Here is a 20767-nt window from a genome sequence, read left to right as displayed (position 1 = left end):
TCTCCCAGGGTCCCGTATGCGCGTCACTGTTCATACGGCAGTGGCATGGCCTGTGAGCAAGTTCTCGTGTGGTTATCCTTGATCTTTCTCTCCCTGTTGTGAGTTGTGGTGTATCTTAAAGCTTCCTACTCCTTGGAGGAGGGTTAATGAATACCTGTATGAATTGGCTTGGTTTTCGGTCTTCAGTTGGTTTCTAGAAACTGTTCCACCCCTTTAAAGTAGTGGATGCTTCCATAAAGTCAATATGGCAATTCTGGAGCAAAAGGCTATGTGGATCCTTCTTAACAGATGTAAATCTGGCTTAAGATAAATTTGTTTTAAGTTGATTAGGAACAGATTAGTGCTAAAGCAGAATAAGGCACTCCTTTTGAACTCCCCGGAGATGGCCTGCATTTCAGTTTAACTAAATGCTTCTGAAAGCTATTTGATTTCAGTCTCGCCTCCACAGAAAGACGTGGTCAGTCTCCTGCTCCCTGGACCTTCAGGACAAGGTGGTCTTTCACTTCAACTTCTGCCAAGTCTGTAGTTGCCCTCCAATGAGTCGTGCGAGGGCCTAGCAGGAGCAGATGTGTTTCTTTAGGTGTATCTGTAGTGTTGCAGAGGTCCTACTAGCAGAGCTGTTTAGGAACTCATCTGCAAGGGGAAGGATTGCAGTGTGGTAAACTGAGGAAAATTGCTGCAAAGTGCCTTAAAATCCTGCTTGGCCTTCTCTTAAGCCAGTCTTCAGAACAGCCTGACGGGCTTGGGTTTAGTGTTTGCTTTGAAGTTCCCATGGATGCATTTCAACCTCCTCAGCCTTCTGATGTTTCTCCACTTCTGCAGTTTTGTTTTTTTGCTGTTGGATCAAGTTATCTGTGTTCTCTCCACTCATCTGCAGCCTGGACCTGTCTGCTGCCTCTGTGAAGTACTGGGAACAACCGAGGAGAAACCCTGCTCAGAGCTAGCATTTGCTGAAACGAGCGTGAGGCAGTCACACTGCGCAAGGAAAGGGGGTACTCTTTAAGCCAGCCTACGGACCACAAGTGCATTGACAAAGTGTGCCTTTCTCGTGTGTTTTTGTTCTGCACTATTTAAAAAAGGAAAAGAAAAATCCTCCAGAACTGATCTGGCCCACAGCTGTCCGCACAAGAGTGCAGGGCCAGCGTCAGCAGACTTGCCTATGACACGGCCAAACGAGGAGGTTTTGGCTCAGGTGCAGTGTCTGTCTGTAGTCGCCCTAAAACTTGACTAGCAACAGGCCTAAAAAGTGGAAGGGGAGCTCTGGTCGGTAGGAGGTTAAACTAGTCACCTGCCTCGTGTGCGAGGCAGCAGCGGGGCCTCCTGCGGTGGTTCCTGCCTCCTGGCCGGGTTCACTGAGCTCTTGTGCCACCTAGCTGCCTTGCTGTCGTGCAGTGCTGCTCTCGGTCATGTCTGAAATGCCGTATTAGAATGAAATGAAATAAAAGCCAAGCAGTAAGCCCATCATTGCTATTTTAAAGTAGCTTCAAAGAGTAAGTGGTAGAACCAGTACCCTGGCTCTGTTTGCTGCCAAAAGCTGAGTGCATTAAAGTTTACTTGACTGACTAAATGGCTTAAAATGCAATGGGTCTCCAAAACATTGTGCTTTGTAATTGGTTCTGTAATTTTTTGTATGGTGTCTTGTGGCACAGGTTCCGGAATATGTGTTGTAAGACAAAGTAGAAGTAATTTCCCTTTTTTTTTTTTTTTTTTTTTTTTTCTTTCTTATTACTGTGTTAACTGAAGAGGGCTAAGAGAAGATGTGCTGTGGACTAAAACATAGCACTGTAGATCTTCCTGGTGTTCCTTAGGTCTCTTCCAGATCCATTATCAGCTAGTGTAGGCCTGAAAGTACGTGTCCTTGCCCTGGGTCAGGCAGCAAGCAGCGTGCGGGGGTCCTGCCCTGCCCCGGGACTTCTGTCCCGCGAGGCTGAAGGCCCTGACCCCGCGCTGTGCATCTTCCCGCCCCCAGCGGGCTGCCCGAGCGGGGGTCCCGGCTGCCGGCGGAGCAGAAGGCACAGCCCGGCCGCCCTGCTAGGCGCTCCGCCGGCTGCGGCTGCCCCGGCTCCGGCGGCGCGGGCAGAGGCCGGGGCTGCGAACGCATAAACGCCTTCAGACTGTTAGAAAGTGACGATGAGTATTTGTAAAGCAGTAGGAGGGATAGTGCTGCTCGGGTTCTGGCCGTAATGAACGTAGTTCGCCAATTATTCATACTAATTGCTTTTGAGCTTTGTGGGCTGTTAAGTGCTTGGGAGCGTGCTGGTGTTTCGGAGCTCCCCGGGGAGCTCGCTGGGGTTGTTTTGCCAAGGGCAGAGGTAGCCCCACGGGCTGCTCCGCCCGGGGGTCTCGTCCCCTCGCCGGCAGCCCCCGCCCGACCCCCCCGGGGCTCTGCCCGTCCCGGGGAGCCCGCCCGCGCGGCGGAGCTCTGGAGGCGCCCTGCGTGCACCACAGAGCTCTCCCCGCAGCCGCCCCGCCCCGCCGCGGCCTCCTCTTAGCGCGCCCGCCCGCGCCGCGCCTTCGGAGCCGCACTTCCCGCGTTGCGTTGACGTGTGGGAGGGGGCGGGGCTCCAGCGGCAGCGGCGCAAGATGGCGGCCACCACGGGTGCGGGTGAGCGGGCGCCGGGGCGGCGGGGCCGCGGGCCGGGGGGGCCGGGCGGGGCCGCTCCTCGCCGCGGGGAAGCCACGGCCCCCATGAGCGGCGGTGCGGCAGGCTGCCGGCAGCCGGGAGGCCCGGCTGGGTGTGTCGGGGCTGGAGGGGCGGCGGCGGGCGCTAGGCCGAGAGGCGCCCAGCGGAGGGACGAGGGCGGCGGCGGGGGAGGGGGCGGCGGCGGGGCCGACCTGGACCGGCCCGGCACGGCCCGAGGGGCGCGGCTCGGAGGAGGGCCCGGCGCCTGGCCGGGGGTGGGGGTGGCGGAGCCGGTCCCCGCTCCTTCGCCGCGGCTCCCGGGCGGGCCCGGCCGACGCCTCCCCGGGGGCTGCCGAGGCCTCGCGGTTGGAACGGCCCCGGCGGGGCGAGTATGGTCCGGGGCCGAGAGGGGTGAGCGGAGGCAGTCAGGCCCTGCGGGAAGCCTGTCCCGGCTCTCTGCGAGCTAGCACCGGGGAGCGGTGCTCGGCTGGGCTGCCGGGGCCGGGAACCCCTGCCCGGGGCCGGCCGGGCCCGCCGCCCTTGGCTCGGTCCTGAGATGCGGGCCTGGGGCGAGGACGGCCCGGCCGCTGGCAGCCGGCTGGGCACGCCCGGCGCGGCGGTCCTGCCTGTCCCCGCAGAGCCGCCGTGCAGGCGTTTTTCTTAACGCGCTCCTCTCCTGGTGAGTTCTGTGCGGTCAGAGCCGCGCCTCGGTTCCCTAGCCTTCGCGGTCACTGAGCCATGACTAGAGTTACGCGAGTGAAATTAGCTGCTTTAAAAATCTTTTTTGCTAATAGTATCTTCCTGTCACATCAGGAGGATGTAACTTCCTTGTCGGGACACGTATGCTTCAAGAAGTTGGGGGTGGTTTTTTTTTCCCCTTTAAAATTGCTCCTTGCCTGCTTTGAGTAGCTAAACAAATTCTATCTTTGCATTTATCATTACACATTAAACAAAAATGCTATAACTAGATTTTGCAATTTTTTTTTTTCTGCTGACATCCTCTAATGAACTTCAACATTGAATAGATTAGTTTCATTTCTGTTTAGACAGTTTCGTTTTCCTGTTTTCGTAAGGCCATATAGGGTTTCAAATGTGCCACTGTAATACTTGTTTTCAGATTGCTTCCTTTGAAGTTTAAATATGCGATCACCAGAAGACTGCTCTTGGAGATGTAACAAAAGTATTTTGGAATTATTTTTTATGGATAAGTCTCTATCAATGACCACTTTCAACTTTTAAGAGTAACTATCACAAAGCAGATAATTCGTAACAATCAAGTTTATAAAAACACTTCTAAAATGCAGTAAATGCTGTCCTGAGAATTACGTTTTACAGATCTGTGTTTGAACATACGTGATTGTGAGGTGTTGGAACACTTGATCAAAAGACATAAAAAATGTAATGGAGCCTTCTTCCCCCTTTTATGTCACATTATTCTGTGTGCCATATTTTCTCAATAATCCTTTCAAGTTGCTGACTTTTCTTTTTGTATTTGGCTGAAAGAACACGGCAAATATTTTCCTTTTTAAGCCAGTGCAGCCTTGTGAATTAGTGGTCTGGGTGGACACAGAGGCGAATGTGTGGAGAGGGCCTTGGACTGCGGTGATGAAGTCCAAAACTAGTCCTACTGCACAGCTGTCCTTTTGCAGCAGAGTCTTTGTGTTAAGCTGTCGTTAGCCATCATCTGCTAGCCACATTGTGCTTTTGGGTTGCTCCTGGTTACTTCCTGGACTTCTGAAAGCAGTCTCGTTTCGTCAGCGCTGGGAGCGTGAAGCAGTACGTGGCCGGGTAGATGTGAGTAGGGGCATCAGTTTGTTGTGTCTGCAGTGGGGGCGTTGGACAAGCTCTGCACTTCAGGTACTCATGAGATCCCATGCGTTCAGCTGCTTGGGGGATGGGGGCGAGGGGAAATCAGTGACTTAGAGAGGTGGGTTGCAGTAACACTGAACTTTTGCAGTAAACCCTAAACTCCAGTGGTAGAACCTTCAGGTACAGACCAGCAGCTTACACTGATGGCAGCCTTAAGCTTTGTCTGGCTGTAAATCGTAGGCTGCCCTACCAGCAGTGGTCTGCGTTCTCTTGTTGCGTTAGTAAAAGCTGGAGATTCTCCTCTTCTGATAAAGAGAACAACGTAGCGTCCAGTTACTGATAGTGGTGGTGGCACTGCAATGCAGTTTGTGTGGTTCCTTCTTGACACTGCACTGAAGGCATTGCCTGGCACATACAAATGGAGCCTGGAAGTGACACCTTCTTGTTCTCCACTACTGATTGATTTGCTGTGGGGCTTTGGGTAAGTAGCTTAGTAGTTTGTTTACCCATATGTAAACAGATTTTGCTAATACTTGTTTCATGGAATCTTAATGTATTCGTATTTGTTTATTAAACGCTTGAATATGTTTGATATCCTGAGCTTAGAGTGGTTCAGCGAAGGAGCTTAAACAGAGGTTGAGGATGAAAAACACTCAGTCTTTCTTTAAAAGCAGCTGCTGATCCAGAGGAAGAAATGGTAGCAAGTGTCCCTTAAAAAAGTCATAGGGCTAGTCCTGGGAATTAGTCAGGTAAGCCTTATATTTGTATATAATAAACAGGTAGAAATAATTAGCAGGGAAAACAACAACCCTCACCTAGGAGAAATGTTACAACACAAGATCCACCAGTATCAGTTATATACAGGAGAATTCTGTGTTGCTGATTATGTGGGTTTCCCACACGCACAATTAACGTGTGAATAGAAAGAAAGGGTTGACTTTAATCATTCTAATAAGGCTCTTGCAAACACGCAAACTGTGGGCATATTTCTGTCCATCCTTCAGACTGAAAAGTCCTGCAGGATCGCTCAGCTGGCTCAGGTAGCAGAGGTGATCTAGCTGAGAAATCGAGGGTTCCTCAGAGGCTCACGTACCCCGTGGCCCCCCTGGGAAGTTGGGCTGTGTGGAGTCTGTGTTGTAGTTAGACTACACAAGCTCTTTCCACATCGCTGTCCTGCAGACTCCGGTATTATAATGGGATAAAACCTGACCCTGCTGGCCTGGGGAATCCTGTTTCTCTAACTTTCATCCTGGGAAAAGCTTAATGACCTCATTTAACCCACTTCTCTCTCATACATAGGTCCTTTTAGGGGGTCTGTTGCAGAGCTGTGATAAGACACTGTGTTTACCAACAGCCTGGAAGAACTGAGTAATAAAATGGTTTGCCCGGGTTTAAGTTATCTAAAGTCGGAGGAATGTGAAGAACTCCGGAAGGACAATTCATTAGGTGTACAGTCATGATAGTGCTGATGTATGTGGCTTAATGCTTGTAACAGAGAGGAGAGCACAGGTTGTTTTGAGTACAGTATGTTAAAAGTATATATTTGTAATTGTTGGGGGACCCATAACATCACTGTAAACTGAGTTATGCTTGTGAAAAGCAAATGAGACATTACAATGAAGGAGAAACTGTGTATTAAAGGGTATAGGAGGTGTACCCGGCCTCTGCAAATGGGCTGTGCTGTCTCCTTTGGAGCGTACTGCATACAATAGTCATTGTTATCTCAAAATAAACATTGCCAGCCACCAAGTACTTTCTAAGTCTGTAGGTAAAATACTCAAGGGTAGGGAAAAAGTAATTGAAGAAAAATTGGGAAGATAAATTATGCCTTCTTAAATAAGATGGACTGTAAAAGCAGAAGAAATAGCAGGTGCTAAAGGAGTTGATTGCAGAGCTTCTTTGTGTGTTGTGATGGGAGGATGCAGTAGATTAAATAAAAAGGTAAATGCTTCGAAACTCTTACAAGAAGATACTCATGTATAATGATATAAATTACATAATATATTTTAAAAATGCCATTCTGGCTGAAAACTTAGAATGATTTATTAGGGTATTAAATATGTAAGTGGCTAAGGATTGTAGAAGTTATGATACTGACAAATTCCATAAGGTGTTTGAAGTTTGGGATTTTCAGGTTGTAAGGGTGTTTTTTAACTGTTGCAAGTCAAGATGAAATTACTCTGTTTCCACCTACTGATTAGTTTGTGCACTTTCCTCCCAAGTCTGATGTGGGCCTGGCCCAGAAGCAAAGGCCAGGGCGGTGTGCATCCTGCTGCTGCCTCTGGTGTCAGAGCTGGGGTCCCGTACCGAAGAGGTGGCTGTGCCTTAGTCTGTCGGTGTGGTGCCTTGCTCTTCAAAGCTTATCTTAAAATTGGTGAACCTACTTGTGCCTTCACCTTTGGGTGGGTGGTGTGAATTTAAGAAAACCTAGCGGTACTTTGTGGGTAGAAGAGGCAGCTGGAGGAAAGCGCTCAGCTCTCGGTCAGGAACAACCGTTTCTTTTCACGACACAAAGGGGAAATGGTGTTTTTTTTCCCTGGTGAGATTTAGTGTAAAGATTTTTGTCCAGGATGCTTGTTCAGGGTGACTTATTTTCTAGAGTAACTCCTAGCTGAGCTGGTAATCTTGCTTTTCATCTGAGATAGGAGCCACAGAATACATCTAATTTTAACTCTTCTGCTGCTGGAAAGCTTTGTTTGGCTTCACACCTCAGTGATAATGCCAGTCTGCCTCAGACAAATGTTTTAAAGCGATCTCTTTCCAAGTAATGTGCTTAAAGGTTTGAAAGACAGAACCAGCACTCTAGCTTACACAGAACAGAAGACACTTCAGGTTGTTTCAAGTGCTCAGGAAGTTATTTGGGATCTGCAAAATATCTCGGTACCTGTCTGTGTTATCAGAGTGGAAATCATTAAAGATGATGTAAGACATTGTTCCTGTCTCCTGAAAGTTTTTGTGACAGTTGCTGAAAGTCTTTTATTCAGTTTTAAACAGTGCATCGCTTCAGAAACTTTACCTACCATTGTGACCAGCAATGATTTACTTATTTTTTACAGTTGCAGTGCTGCAGGGGTAAGCTATCAAATTTTCAGTAGTTGCAGTCTCTGCAAAGAGATGAGAAATGTATTGGAAAAGATGTGATTAAGGCTGAATATCAAATACGCAAAAACAAACAACAGAAGGGGCTTTAACATATTAAGCAGCAGACGTGTTTAAAGCTATTGGATTTCAGTTCACTTGAGTCACTGTAAATCAGGAGCTAGCACAGAAAGCAGAGTTAAAATCATCCTGAAAGGCTAATTTGATAAGGTGCGTGTTACCGGTGAAGATGTCAAGAAAAATTCAGCAAAAAGACCGTTCCTCCTTTTAGACCCCCTAACAAGTGAAGTGCAGTTACTGTGTGCTTTTCTGAGGTGTTCTGTGTGGTATATTTGTGCTTTAATGCTGAAGAGAAATGCCTGTTAATTTGATTTCACTTTAGAAAGGAAAGAGAAACGTATTCATGAAATTTTTGAGAGGTGTACGTTTGACATCTCATCATATCATGACACTGATGAGAAAGATTTCGAGAAGAGGATCCACTCTCAAAGGCATATTGTCCACCTTGTTGCACTGGTTTTGCTGTGCTGTTTTCAGCTTGATAAGGGTTCTGAATTTGGAATTGCTTCCACTATGTAACTGGGGAAAACTCAAAAAGTATAGTCTGTCAAAAAGTGTTGTTTTTTAACTTTTAACGTACTGAGTACTTCATGTGAATGTAAATTTAAGATGAGAAAAATCTCAGGCTGGTAAGATGACTCTTAAAACTATTGTAAGACACATTCATTTGTGTATCTGTGTATCTTTAGTAGTGCTGTGATAAAAGGTAAATCTGAGAGTGCTTTAAGGTCTTTAAAAGTCCAAGTTGGCATTTAACTGTCTTCCAGGAATAGTGCTGTCCTTTCCTAGTGGGGAGTTTCCTTAGGTTCTGACCAGACACGGCCAAACTCCTTTTGTCCTCATTTCAGCTTTCTGGCTCTCAGTCTTGCAATTCATTGCTTAGAAAACAGCTGGCTTGCGAGGTGCTGTGGTAGTGAAGGCTTGTCAGTACTGGTCTGCCTGGTAGTATTGGTGTTCAGTGAAATTTTTGACAAGGAAAACAGAAGGTTATGATTCTGTTTGAAGGCTGAAGAGGATGTCACCCAAAACCTAGCAGCTTCTTAACTGCAACTTTAAACTCTGTGTCCTGGTTTGGGCTAAACCAGAACTAATTCTGTTTTAGTGCTTTTACTTTTCAGTTAAATCTCTTCTAAGTAACTGCACTTCCTGAAATCAACCCCATGTTCTTCCAGACAGTGAGTGCTTCTGGCAGTGACAAGGCCTGATGTTTATAGTTCGTACCAAGGAATGGGAGGGCAGAGAGGCCCTGGCTTATGCTTGTTCCTACAGTGACCAAGGTCACTGCTACATCTTGTGCTCCATGTTGGGGTGCCCTAAGTGAAAAGGGTCGCAAGCACGTAAAAAGGTCGCCCCTGCAGGGAGGAGCGAACCGGACAGGTGACCCACACCTGACCCACAGAGTGTTCCATCCCGTACACGTCATATTCAGTATAAAGCTGAGGGATCACGAGGGTCAGTTTCTCTTCTTCAACGGCCGACATCCGAGGAGGACTCTGTCTGTCCTTCTGTTGTCGATCCCGATCCTGCATCCCTGAATCCAGTGCCTGAGTCCAGCTCCTGCATCCCGTCCCTGTCTGCTGCCGAGTCCATCCTGGGACTGCCCCAGTGCCAGCCCTGCAGTGTGGTGGTGATGTATCTTCATCAGGGTGGGGGCAGTTGGGTTCGGTATGGGTTTTGCATCTATTTGTATATATTTCATTATTTTCTTATTATCATCTTTTATTGTTACTGTTTCATTAAAGCTGTTTTAGTTTTCTTTTCCAAACTGTAAAGTCTCTCTCCCTTGTTCTCTCTCCCTTCCCCCTCTGGAAGGGGAGAGGGGTTAATAGAGAGCGTCTGTCATTCCTAAGTGGCCGGCCCAGCCTCAACCCGTGACACTCTGTAAAGTACGTATCCTGACTTTCAGGAAAACTCAGTCTGAGTTCAGTTTTGTTCTCTAGTTTGCCAAAAAAAATACTTCATGAAGTTTTTGTAACTGGTGAACCAATGTGCAGAGCTGAGGCTTCACAAATGCATGTTTACTAAAAAGTGAACTTCCAGAAAGACTGTACAAACCTCTGTCATTGCAGATCTTACCTTGTCAGTACAGTTATAATTTAGCTTTCATAAGTTCGCTGTTGTGATTAATAGTAAATATCTCCTTTTGCTCTGAAGTGTTTTTTTCAGTTCATTTCTGGGAGTATTTCTGTGCTGTCAGGCAAGCTGCAAGTAAAGCAATTATCTAGATATTGTATTTTTGTATCGAATGAAGCTGCTATTCAAGAGTCTTCTTGAACCGTAGTAAAGGCTAAATTAAAATGCATAAGTGAAAGTACTTTCAACAACCTGATTACTTTTTAATTGCATCTTACTTTATTTGGGGTTTTTTTTGTGTGTTAAATGAAAGACTCTTTAGAAAAAGAGGTTTGTTTGGTTACTGCCTTGAAAGTCTCCATTGCTACACTGAAAAGGTGTTGCAAGGTATTTATTGGGGAGGTGGGAGGACGACATGCAGTTGACTCATGGCTGTGTCAGCTGGCACAGGACATCTCCTAGCTCTGAATTGGCCATGGTTTAGCCACGGAAGTTATTTGGCAAATACCATGTGTGCCTAGAACAGATCAGATCACTTTCTAAGAGTCTTGGTGGACAGCAAACATGATGATGATATGTTTGCATACGACCACAAGTGATAAAGCTTGTGTGGTTTCTGAGCTTTGGGTCCCAGAAGGATGTGGTAGCTGACCGTGAGTGCTCCGGGCCATTGCAAATGTAGAGGAGATGGGGTTGGCTTAATGGCCTCAGACATCTTTCCAGGCTGGGCAGAAGGGTGAATCTGGTCTTTCATTCTGCCTTGCTTAAGGGCAGGTTATTTAGAAATGATTTAAAGTGTTTATGATCATATGGCCATAGTCTTTTATATGTATATATGTGGTTTTCTTCCTGTCGCATGTCCCGAGACCGTGGCAGCGAGGGAGCTGGATTACCATCTTTGATGTGACTCTGAACTTGCCTTCTGTAGTGGCTGAGGTGCTGGTCTTCCGTGTTACACCCCTGAGCTTTAGCGTAGGGATAAAACATTTTTAGAAGGCAGCAATGCAATTCTAAAAGGACAGAGGTTTGTTGTAAAGTGACCAATCATCTTCCATGGTCGTTTTATTTTCTGTGAATTGCATAGCATAAAAACTCAAATATTATGTCACCTCCCTTTGCCACTGATGCTCCTGCAGTGCTCACAAGTGAGCGGTTGCTGTGGAATTAATAGTCATTGGTGTGAACTTTTTTTTCTGTGTGATAGGAGCCAGGACATGATATGACTAGCTAGCGCTCTGTAGACCTCAGACTTGTCAGAAAGCTCTAAAATCCTGTGTGACTCTTCTATGGCTCTGATTCATGCTGAATCAGAGTGGCTGTATCTGGGGAGAGCTTGGAAATAAAGTTGCCTTCTCTTCCTGTAAGGTTATAAAGCCAAGCCTAGCTCTGGTTAGCAAATGTCAGAATTAAGGCTGCCTTTCAGCCTTGATTGTGACCTCCTTGAATATATATGTAATGATGTAATCTTTAATTACGTGATCACTAAATTTTCTTCATGCAGGATTCCTGCCTCACTTGGTAAACAGGGTGCGTGATGCTCAGAAGAAGGGTAGACAGGCAATATTTTTGGTTTCCTTCTTTGATTTGTGGCCTGAGTCTGCTTACCGTAGAGCTGATTCCTCCTTGGTGATGTGTTTTGGTCTAAGTAAATATCAGTAAATTATCTTCACATCACTGTTAATTGTGAAGTGGTATTATCAAGTGCTGAAGCATAGAGACTGAGAGATGCTTGTTAAGCATCGTGATGTTGTGGTCCAGAAGAGAGACTATTATTTGGCAACGTGACACATTCGAGGCAGGTCTTCCGCTGGCTTCAGCTTATCGCTTCTGTGAGCAGGGAGAGGTTCAGGTTGGGTTTCTAATAATAGTCAGGGACGGTTTCCTCTGCGGCATCACCTGTGTTGTCAAAGAGCTGCTGTGTCAGAGGGGTGGAGTTCACCCTTCAGAAGGACCTTTTGTTTGCCTTTTGTTTGTCCTTCTTCTCTGGCCCTTTCTTTCCCCGGTGCCGGTGGGCAGGGCTGAAGCCCAGACAGCAGCTTCAGGCATCGCACAGCCATGAGTCATTCCCCATCACGGGCTCTCCCATGCATCTGCTGCAGCAAAAATAGTGAAATAAGTAGTGTGTCTGCAAGTAAAGGTGGCACCTTGTCCTTCAACTTGTGCTCCATCAGTTTCTCTGGTCCCTCAGCTCTCTTACACTGTGCGTTGCAGCTAGACTGCTCTCTTCTCTGCCTCCCCTAACTGCAGCCCAGAGAGCATTTGGCATATAATTAAAAATGGGATGGCTAATCTGGCGTGATTCAGGTGTGAACTGCATACTTCAGCCTTCATATGCTCGAGATACACAAGATATGTACTTCATACTTTTGAGACTTAGTGGCAGTGAAACACTGGAGTTTTTTGTGCAGGGGAAGTGACAGCGGTCCCCAAGAGGTCCTGTTACCACCGAGGGTTTGGGCCTCGGTTAATTTTATGGCGATGGCTTCACCAGCCCAAACTGACTCATTTGCTTTTGCAGCCAAAGATTTGTATTACTCAGCAGCCATGGTAACAGCACGGTCTCACTCAGAGTAGAAGGTGTAGATTTGGCATGGAGTTGTATTTGAGTCTTGCTCAGCAGCCCCCGTATGTGTGGTTTGGTATAGCCAATGCAGATGCTTTTTTGATTCTGTGTTTCTCTTCATACTGTTGCTACAGCTGTGTTATTGAATCATGTTTCACCACAATATTCTTGAACGTGATTATGTTAGATGTGTATCAAACTGGCCAACATCTAATTCCTTTAGTAATTTGCCTTTTTGGTTTCTTTTGTGCTTGCTTTGTAGTGAATGAAATTTGCGCAACTCTGATTCTGCAGTAAAATAATCACTGACATGTAGTTTCTTTAGGTCATTAATATATTTCAAAGGGATTTTAAAACTACCAGAGTCATTTGATTTTAAGCACTGCTAGATTTCACAATACTTTACATCCTCTATATTTCCCATATTGACAAGCAGCTACAGAGATGATTTTCAAAGCCCTTGGTCCCTTTCTGATGTCCTCAGAGTTCAGTGCCCCAGCCATGCTGGAAGTGCTACCTTCTGACTGAGAAAATTGATGGTTCACTTTATACTCTGAAAGGCTGGTTTCCTCTTCTCTTTCTGCTGCACTAAATAAGTGACAGTGAAGAATTCTGATTTGCTGTTGTTATGTGCTGGTGAATACTTAACTTCTTACTATTGAGTGGGGGAAACTCCAAACCCCAAAACCCATCTTTTTGTATGTCAGGTGAAAATAACTTTATTAAATATATCCTGGCAATAATTTTGTTGCTGTTGGAGACATGCTTCCCACAGGTACCTGGAAGGATGTGGTGGGTTGACCCTGGCTGGACCTCAGGTGCCACCAAAGCTGCTCTGTCACTCCCCTCCTCAACTGGACAGGGGGAGAACAAATATGATGAAAGGCTCATGGGGTAAAGATAAGGACAAGGAGAGATCACTCGCCAGTTGCTGTCATGGGCAAACCAGACTCAACTTGGGGAAAATTAGTTTAATTTATTACCAGTCAAATTAGAGTAGGGTAATGAGAAAATAAAAACTAAATCTTAAAACACTTCCCCCCCCATCCCTTCCTTCTCGAGCTTAACTTCCCTCCCAATTTCTCTCCCTCCTCCCCTTGAGCGGTGCAGGGGGACAGGGAATGGGGGTTGCAGTCAGTTCATCACACATTGTTTCTGCTGCTCCTTCCCCCTCAGGTAGGACTCCTCACACTCTTCCTCTGCTCCACCATGGGGTCCCTCCCACAGGAGACAGTCCTCCATGAACTTCTCCAGCATGAGTCCTTCTCATGGGCTGCAGCTCTTCCCAAACTGCTCCACCATGGGTTCCTTCCACAGGGTGCAGTCCTTCAGGAACAGACTGCTCCCGCCTGGGTCCCCCATGGGTCACAAGTCCTGTCACCAAACGTGCTCCAGCCTGGGCTCCTCAGGTCCTGGCAGGAGCCTGCTCTGACACAGGCTTCCCATGGGATCACAGCCTCCTTCGAGCATCCACCTGCTCTGGTGTGGGGTCCTCCATGGGCTGCAGGTGGATCTGCTCCACTGTTAACTTCGATGGGCTGCAGGGGCACAGCCTGCCTCCCCATGGTCCTCACCACAGGCTGCAGGGGAATCTGCTCCAGCACCTGGAGCACCTCCTACCCCTCCTTCACTGACTTTGGTGTCTGCAGGGCCGTTTCTCTCACAAATTCTCACTCCTCTCTTCTGACTTCTGCTGGTGTTGTGCAGGCTTTTTTTCCCCTTAAATACGTTATCCCAGAGGTGCTACTGCCATCACTGATTGGCTCAGCCTTGGCCAGCAGCAGGTCTGTTTTGGAGCCAGCTGGCATTGGCTCTGTCGGACATGGGGGGGGGGGGGGGGGGGGGGGGGGGGGCGCTTTTAGCACCTCCTCACAGAAGTCACCCTTGTAGCCCCCCTGCTACCAAAACCTTGCCATGCAAACCCAGTACAAAGGAGAAGCGATGGCCTAGAGTGCATTTATGTTTTGTGATGACTGAGGTATGGATACCTTGAAGAAGAATGAGTAATTAAGTCCCTTGAGGCCTGGGTTTGAGATCCTCCTTCACCACGGACTTAGCGTGTGACCTTTGATATGTCACCTGAGCTCTCTATGCTGTTGTTTTCTGTTAATGCAATGAGGATAAGAAATTTTCCCTGTTTTGCTGTGCATTTTGACGATAAATGTGCCAGCAATTAAGAGGTGCTGAAGCTCGGTGGTGGTGAAGGTCGTAAGTACAAAGGATGCTATTGCTGCTGACAAAGCCCACTTAAATTAACTTCAGATTAACCTACTAATGTTATGAAAGAGTTTTACTTGCTTTGAATGGTATTTTTAAAAGCTCCAAGTGAGCTGAGTGGAGTCAAGCCTCTCATGGTGTCATTTTGTAGAATCTTCTAAATTTTTGTGCTATAAATCATGTAGACAAGTGCTAATTAGAGCTGCATGATACTGTGCATCTCTGAATGGACAGAAATTTCCTTTCATTTTACTGCCTGCCCTGATATCTGGCCTGCCAGCCTTCTAGCATGTTTAATTGTGAATATCTTGATTTTGCTTGTAAAATGAAAGCTAAATATGGGGATAACTTGTCCATAGTGTTGAAATATTGTCATTCAAAAAATAGTGATATTTTTCTGGTTTTACCCAAAATGTTTTCTGTAGGATCACCAGAAAGATCAGTGAAATTACTCTAGATTTATTTCTTTACTAGATTTCTCAACTCAAAATATTTTCCTGATTATTTTCAGGAGTAAAAGTTCCTCGTAATTTTCGTCTGTTGGAAGAACTTGAAGAAGGTCAGAAAGGAGTAGGTGATGGAACAGTTAGCTGGGGCCTTGAAGATGATGAAGATATGACACTTACAAGATGGACAGGAATGATTATTGGGCCTCCAAGAGTAAGTATCCACTTAAATATTAAAACAGTACTGTTACATTTTTCCTTCCCCCTTTTCTTCTCCTAATCTAACCACTGAAGTAGAAAACAAACAAAACACAAATGAGTGAAAAAAACACTTTAGCAAGTGATTTACATTGAAGGCTCAAGTTCTGTATAATAATGGGTTTCATGTATCTATATGTATTTTTGCTTATAATTTGGAATATTTTTAGTGCCTTTCTCTGGTTAGTTCTGTTACATGTCTGCTTTATGTTTACAGATTCATTAAGACATAACTTTTGAGATTCCAGGATTCTAGTATCCTGTGCTCTTGAATACAGCAAGGTTTAAAATCCTTCGGCTAGTGTGATTACATATGGAGCTAATGTAGGTACAACGTGGATGTTTTGTTCAGTACTGGTAGTCTTTCTGCTCTTTCTCGTTGAGTTTATGGGTTGGTTTTTATTGCAGCAGTACTGACTTGCTCTTGTAGAGTTTCAGCTCACTCGGAAATCTCAAACTTCAATTACTTCAGTTTCTTCTCTGAATGTCCTCTCCCAAAGTAGCTTCCTATAGTGCTCCTGGTCTTTATGGTAGTGTTGTGTTCTCTTTCGTCTCCTCCCAGACCCTACCAGACTGTGGGTCTCCACTCTGCTACTGAACTTGAGGACGTAATTGTGCATTATATGTATGCATGTATTCTAAAAACAAAACTTGTCTCCGGTTTTACTGTGTATCTCTGTTCTGATCTTTAATACCCTTGCCATGAAGTGCAAGTAGCAGATTCTCCTTCCTGCAATAGATGTTGTCTTCTATATCTGGTCACTTCTCAGTGTCACTTCTCAATAATTCTCATGTTCTCAATCTATTATATGGAAAGCTTTACAGGCCCTTAATCACGCTACTGCCCTACGTGTTTCCATTCTACCAGTTGCCTTTTCTGACACACGGTGAGCTTGTACAATAATTTATATTATAATGCATTACATGTGCAGTATTTTCTGTCTCAGCCAGAAGTGCTGTTTGCTTTTTGTCTGCCATTGTTAACATCTCCCCATTCGTGATTATTTAATTTGTTTATGATGTGCCCAAATAATTTTCTGGAACAGCATTTTATTTTAGAACATTAGGAGAGTGTTAATGAGCCTGCATTGAAACTGTGAAGAAAGCACACTGTGTGCATTCGCTTTACGGAAAATTTAAGCAACCTTGAAATCTAATTTAGAAGATTAAATAGAAGCCGCAGTGTGCAAACAGGCGTGTGCTGACTTGTCAGCCGTGACAGGAATCCGTAGTTCATGTCATGCTGCTAACCAAGGCTAGAGGGCCATCACAGAAGATGATTCAGCTGTGCCTCTTGTGTCTTTCTGACACACTTATGAATACAGATTTTTTTTTTTTTTCCAAAGTTTCTTTACTTCTTTTGAGCTTATTGCTTGAAAGCAACGGGCTGTACTGAGAGAGATTCTGGGAACTTTGAATTGTTCTGGTTTGCTGAGTGGCTGTCCTGCTTTTAGGACTGTTCATACTCAGTTATGTTATTACCATTTTTTTTCTTAATAGGATGTGGGAATACTGTCTCTGGAAAAAAAAAAAAATCCTATTTCCTTCTGGGTAGAAAGCAGTCACGCTTGTGGCAGGTGACAGGGAAAGGTGATAGTCACTCCAGCATTTCAGGGGGCGTGCAAGTTGTCAAAGCGAGGGAGTGAGGCCAGGTGGAGTGGGCCCTCGGGGCAGCATGGGTAGAGGGGAGAAAGGAAGTAAGTCTGCAAACAGTGCAGGAGAAAAATGACTAACACAGGTTAAAATTAGGGCAATGAAAAGTTCCACTGGCTTCTGACACCACTTCATGTTCTAACATGGTGGGGGAAAAAGTAAACAACCACCAATCCCTCTCAACTGTATGAATGAACATTCATGCAGAGTAAACCAGAAAAGGACCAGATTTGCATCAATTACGTACATGTGATGGTCATTTCTCTCTGCAGCTTTCATTTTTGAAGTTGTCTTTGAGAAATCCAAAGACTGAAGCAACATATTCTAAACAACTGAAAACCCATCACAATCAGTTTAATGAAGTGCACAGAGCAGCAATCGATCACGTCAGTAATAAAACAATTAATTTTCATCGAGTGTACTTTATTTCCTCCACAGGTGTTCTGTTAAATAAGGCATCGTATATATACCGCCAGGCCACAGCTAAAGAGGATTCTTTACAGAATCAAATTTCTTGTGGTACAAGTAAGCTTAATGTTGATAATAAGAACCACAGAGATCTGAGGCAATCTGCCTCTGTTACAAGGTACAAGACTGGCATCCCAGGGGGAAGAATGAACCTTGGTGCAGAGTTAGATACATGCTGCTGCTCTGAGTGTCCCTGCTACCATACATGGAAGCGTGCTTCTCCTTTCCAGACGCTGTGCGGATGGTTTCGCAGGCAGTGATTCATCTTGTTTATACAAGCTATTTAAAAACAGTGGCACTGTCAAAACTTCATCTTTACCTGTGCATATTTTGTATTGGCTATAGACACGTGCATGGTCAAGGCTGTGGTTATTTGCAAAGGCCCCGAAAACCTGCACGGACCGCTGGGCTGTTAATCGCTCTGTGCACAAGGCGTGCTCAGGGACTCGGTCAGGAAACATGGCAGGCCGAGCAGAGCTGACAGATCACTTCTTTTTTTCCCAAAAAATTTTGTGACAGCATTCAGTTTGTCACCACCCTGGCTGGACATCTGAAAGGCTGTCTGGTGAGGTGCCGGAGGAGTGGCCGCGGGTGCCGCTGCCAGCCAGCGCTGGCCAGGTGCTGGTCCTGCCGCGGTGCCTGCGGGCTGGTTTAAAGCCCCTTCGTTTCCCCAGCGAAGGAGCAGCTGGATCAGGAAGTCGGTTCTTGTGTTTCTGGTGGTGGTTTGTATCAAAATGCTCATTAGTATTAAGGGAATATTAAGATGCCAGGGGCATAACAGGCCCTTGAAAGGGATCGTGTGGAGTTTTATATTGCGAAGTTTTTGTACTTAGGGCAGCCGTTCGTAAGATCCTGGTGGAGCCATCGTGTCCTGCTGCCACGGGTGAGCAGGAGCTGGTGGCTGCCTCCGTGCCTCTGTGCCCATGCTCTTCTCTGGAGTTTTGCTCCTGGTCACTGCTCCTGAGTTTCATGTTCGTTACAGTGGTGAACGTGCAGGAAAGGGTGTCAGAAGCTGTGAGTCTGGAGAGTTTGCCTGAACTTGCCCATGATGGTCCTGTTCCTGCTGTGTGCTTCTGCTGGCTGCCTGCATTGCCCAGCTTAGCCCGAGCTCGCTGCCAGGCTGCGCTGGATCAGCACATCAAAAATAGTTACTCTCAGAATGCAAAATAACATTAACTGTTATTTCTTTTAATTAATTTTAAATATTGAAGAATCAGTGTAGCCTTGTTACAACTATCTCTTTTCTGTACCTGTTGATTGGTTCGTTAAAAACTCGTGATCCAGGATTTCTGTTGGCTGTGAAGTATAACAGAGCGATACTGTGGTGGAGACAGAGTGGTGATGCTGGTGGGGATCAGGATGTACTTTGCAATGTGTTGAATCTTGGAGCGTTCCGCTTTCTGAGAACTGGCATGTTGGTTTATGACCAGAGAATATTTTTCAAGTGCAGTTCTAGGACAGGCTGACTTTAGATAGTTGCCTAAGCTAAAGCCGTGGCTTCGGTTTCAAGGTACCATGTCTGATTAGTAAACTGATAAAACAAAACTGCTTTATAAAGATTGGTTGAAAAGTAGGTACCTGAGCTGCATGCTGATTAAAAAAATCATTTCAGTTGGTGAATGCGAAGCAATACCAGTTTCATTCCTTATATGAAAATTTGATGCTTATAAGACCAGTAGAATTTATTACCCTCAAGAGGTAACATTTGATACGCTGAATGTTATAAAATGAACTTGAAACAGGGGTAGCCAGCCTAGTGTATAAGTGGCTGTCCTTATGTTTAGTAGTTCGCGTGTCCCTGAAGTAACCACTGTTTTAACCAAATGCCTATTGAACTGCCTGATGTAATTGTTCCCCCCTTTCTTTTTCCCCTCAGACAATTTATGAAAACAGAATATACAGCCTTAAAATAGAATGTGGGCCTAAGTATCCAGAAGCACCTCCATTTGTAAGATTTGTAACAAAAATTAATATGAATGGAGTAAATAGTTCTAATGGAGTGGTAAGTGTTTGGTTTTTATTCATTTTAACATGGTTTTCATGCACAGCTTCGAATTAATGCTTTGTTCATACTTGCAACTTGCGGAACTCCTTGTTGCTTGCTGGTGCCATTTGCCTTGAGGAGAAGGAAAGGGGGGTAGAAGGGGAGCATAGGAGCCAAGTGTGTTCTGAAATCAAAACGTGGAATTGACTTTTCCTGCCCTTTTGTAACTCACAAATAGTTGCATCGTGGGGATTTAGTATGCTTTTAGGAAACCACTTACTTTCTTTTGCTTTCTTTGGTTTCTCCCGCTCAGATTTCTTGTAGGATCTCTAGTTGGAGGGTGTGTGGGGGAGTTAAGTGTATCAAACGTATCTATTCTGACAGGAGTGGTCTTTTTGTCTATTTTAGGTGGACCCCAGAGCCATATCAGTCCTAGCAAAATGGCAGAATTCTTATAGTATCAAAGTCGTTCTGCAAGAGCTTCGGCGTCTAATGATGTCTAAAGAAAATATGAAACTTCCTCAGCCACCTGAAGGACAATGTTACAGCAATTAATTAAAAAAACAAAAACAAAACCATGCCCCTTTATTCAATTTAAGCTGTCTTCATTTTCCACAGTAGTAAATTTTCTAGATGCATCTTGTAGACCTCAAAATACTGGAAAGGAAGTTCCCATTCAAAGGAAGTTTTTCTTGAGATACTGTAAATGATACTAATTTTTTTTCATTTGAAATATAAGTTGTGCTATAACAAATAATCCTGTCGTGTAACCACTGTCCACATAGCTGAACTTCTGGTATCAGGAAAAGTCTATTTAAATTTATTACTGTCAAGACCAGTGTGGCACATTTAACTTAACTGTGAAAGCATACATCCCACAATCACCTTGCTGTGTGTCTGGCCTGGGTTGTTTTGGTTTTTTTTTTTTTTCTTTTTCTGTCTTTTGCAATAGAGTCGAAGCTCAGGGCTATTTATTAGAGTAGACACAAAGGTTTTTGCTTCCAGTACTACACTGGGCTTTACGGACTACTAATGGGGATGTGTGCTAACCTCAGTCATCCCTCCCTTTGTGCTATCTCTAGTAAAGGCTGAATGTGACTGTGGTCGTTTTTGGTTTTCTTCTGGATTTGGGTTTGTTTTGTTTTGTTTTTTTTTTTTTTAATGCTCTGATAATCTGGGGCAAGCTTTCCTTCTACCCTTTGGCCAAGGCATAGATTGTATTTCTCTTCCTGGTCCCCCTTGCCAGTGACGTGGGCTTTGGGTGAGGGATTCAGGGTTCTTTTAATCTCTTCCCTCTTCCCCTCTTTTTAGTGGGGGTGCTGCTTTCTTTTTGCCCCTCTTTGTGACTCTTCTCACCCCTGGCCAGCAGGGGTAAGCGTTGGGGCAATAACTTGACCTGTTCCCTCCTGCTTATCATTTTGGTTTTGCAACAAATTTAGTCTTCACCAGCCCGGGAAACAAGAGTATCTGTTCTGCTCACAAACTGGGATTGTCCCTGTCCCTCCAGCACTGCT

The 20767-nt window shown here is 45.4% G+C and overlaps 1 protein-coding gene across 3 annotated transcripts; it reads left to right on the top strand.

Annotated features, from left to right (window-relative positions):
• The first annotated feature begins 2573 nt into the window (after positions 1 to 2573).
• On the top strand, positions 2574 to 20351 carry UBE2V1 (ubiquitin conjugating enzyme E2 V1). 3 transcript variants are annotated; one of them, XM_086474611.1, is made up of 4 exons: positions 2574 to 2605; positions 14956 to 15104; positions 19146 to 19271; positions 19662 to 20351. In XM_086474611.1, exons 1-4 carry the CDS (start codon positions 2584 to 2586, stop codon positions 19806 to 19808), a joined length of 444 nt encoding a protein of 147 aa, XP_086330737.1. In that variant the 5' UTR covers positions 2574 to 2583; the 3' UTR covers positions 19809 to 20351. The 3 variants fall into 3 exon arrangements, with proteins under 3 accessions (XP_086330737.1, XP_086330738.1, XP_009954854.1); XM_086474612.1 differs by having other exon boundaries at positions 2577 to 2599; XM_009956552.2 differs by lacking the exon at positions 2574 to 2605 and adding an exon at positions 10093 to 10108.
• The last annotated feature ends 416 nt before the right edge of the window (positions 20352 to 20767 follow it).

Source organism: Leptosomus discolor, chromosome 17 (genome assembly GCF_034619465.1).
Source record: "Leptosomus discolor isolate bLepDis1 chromosome 17, bLepDis1.hap2, whole genome shotgun sequence".
NCBI classification, from domain to species: domain Eukaryota; kingdom Metazoa; phylum Chordata; class Aves; order Leptosomiformes; family Leptosomidae; genus Leptosomus; species Leptosomus discolor.
This window is presented reverse-complemented; position numbering and strand designations above follow the sequence as displayed.

Excerpts from the sequence above, each read along its gene's own strand:
- UBE2V1 (XM_086474611.1), top strand. The coding sequence starts at position 2,584 with ATGGCGGCCACCACGGGTGCGG. Across the intron at positions 2,606-14,955 it reads GGCGGCCACCACGGGTGCGG|GAGTAAAAGTTCCTCGTAAT; the intron begins GTGAGCGGGCGC and ends GATTATTTTCAG. Across the intron at positions 15,105-19,145 it reads TGATTATTGGGCCTCCAAGA|ACAATTTATGAAAACAGAAT; the intron begins GTAAGTATCCAC and ends TTTTCCCCTCAG.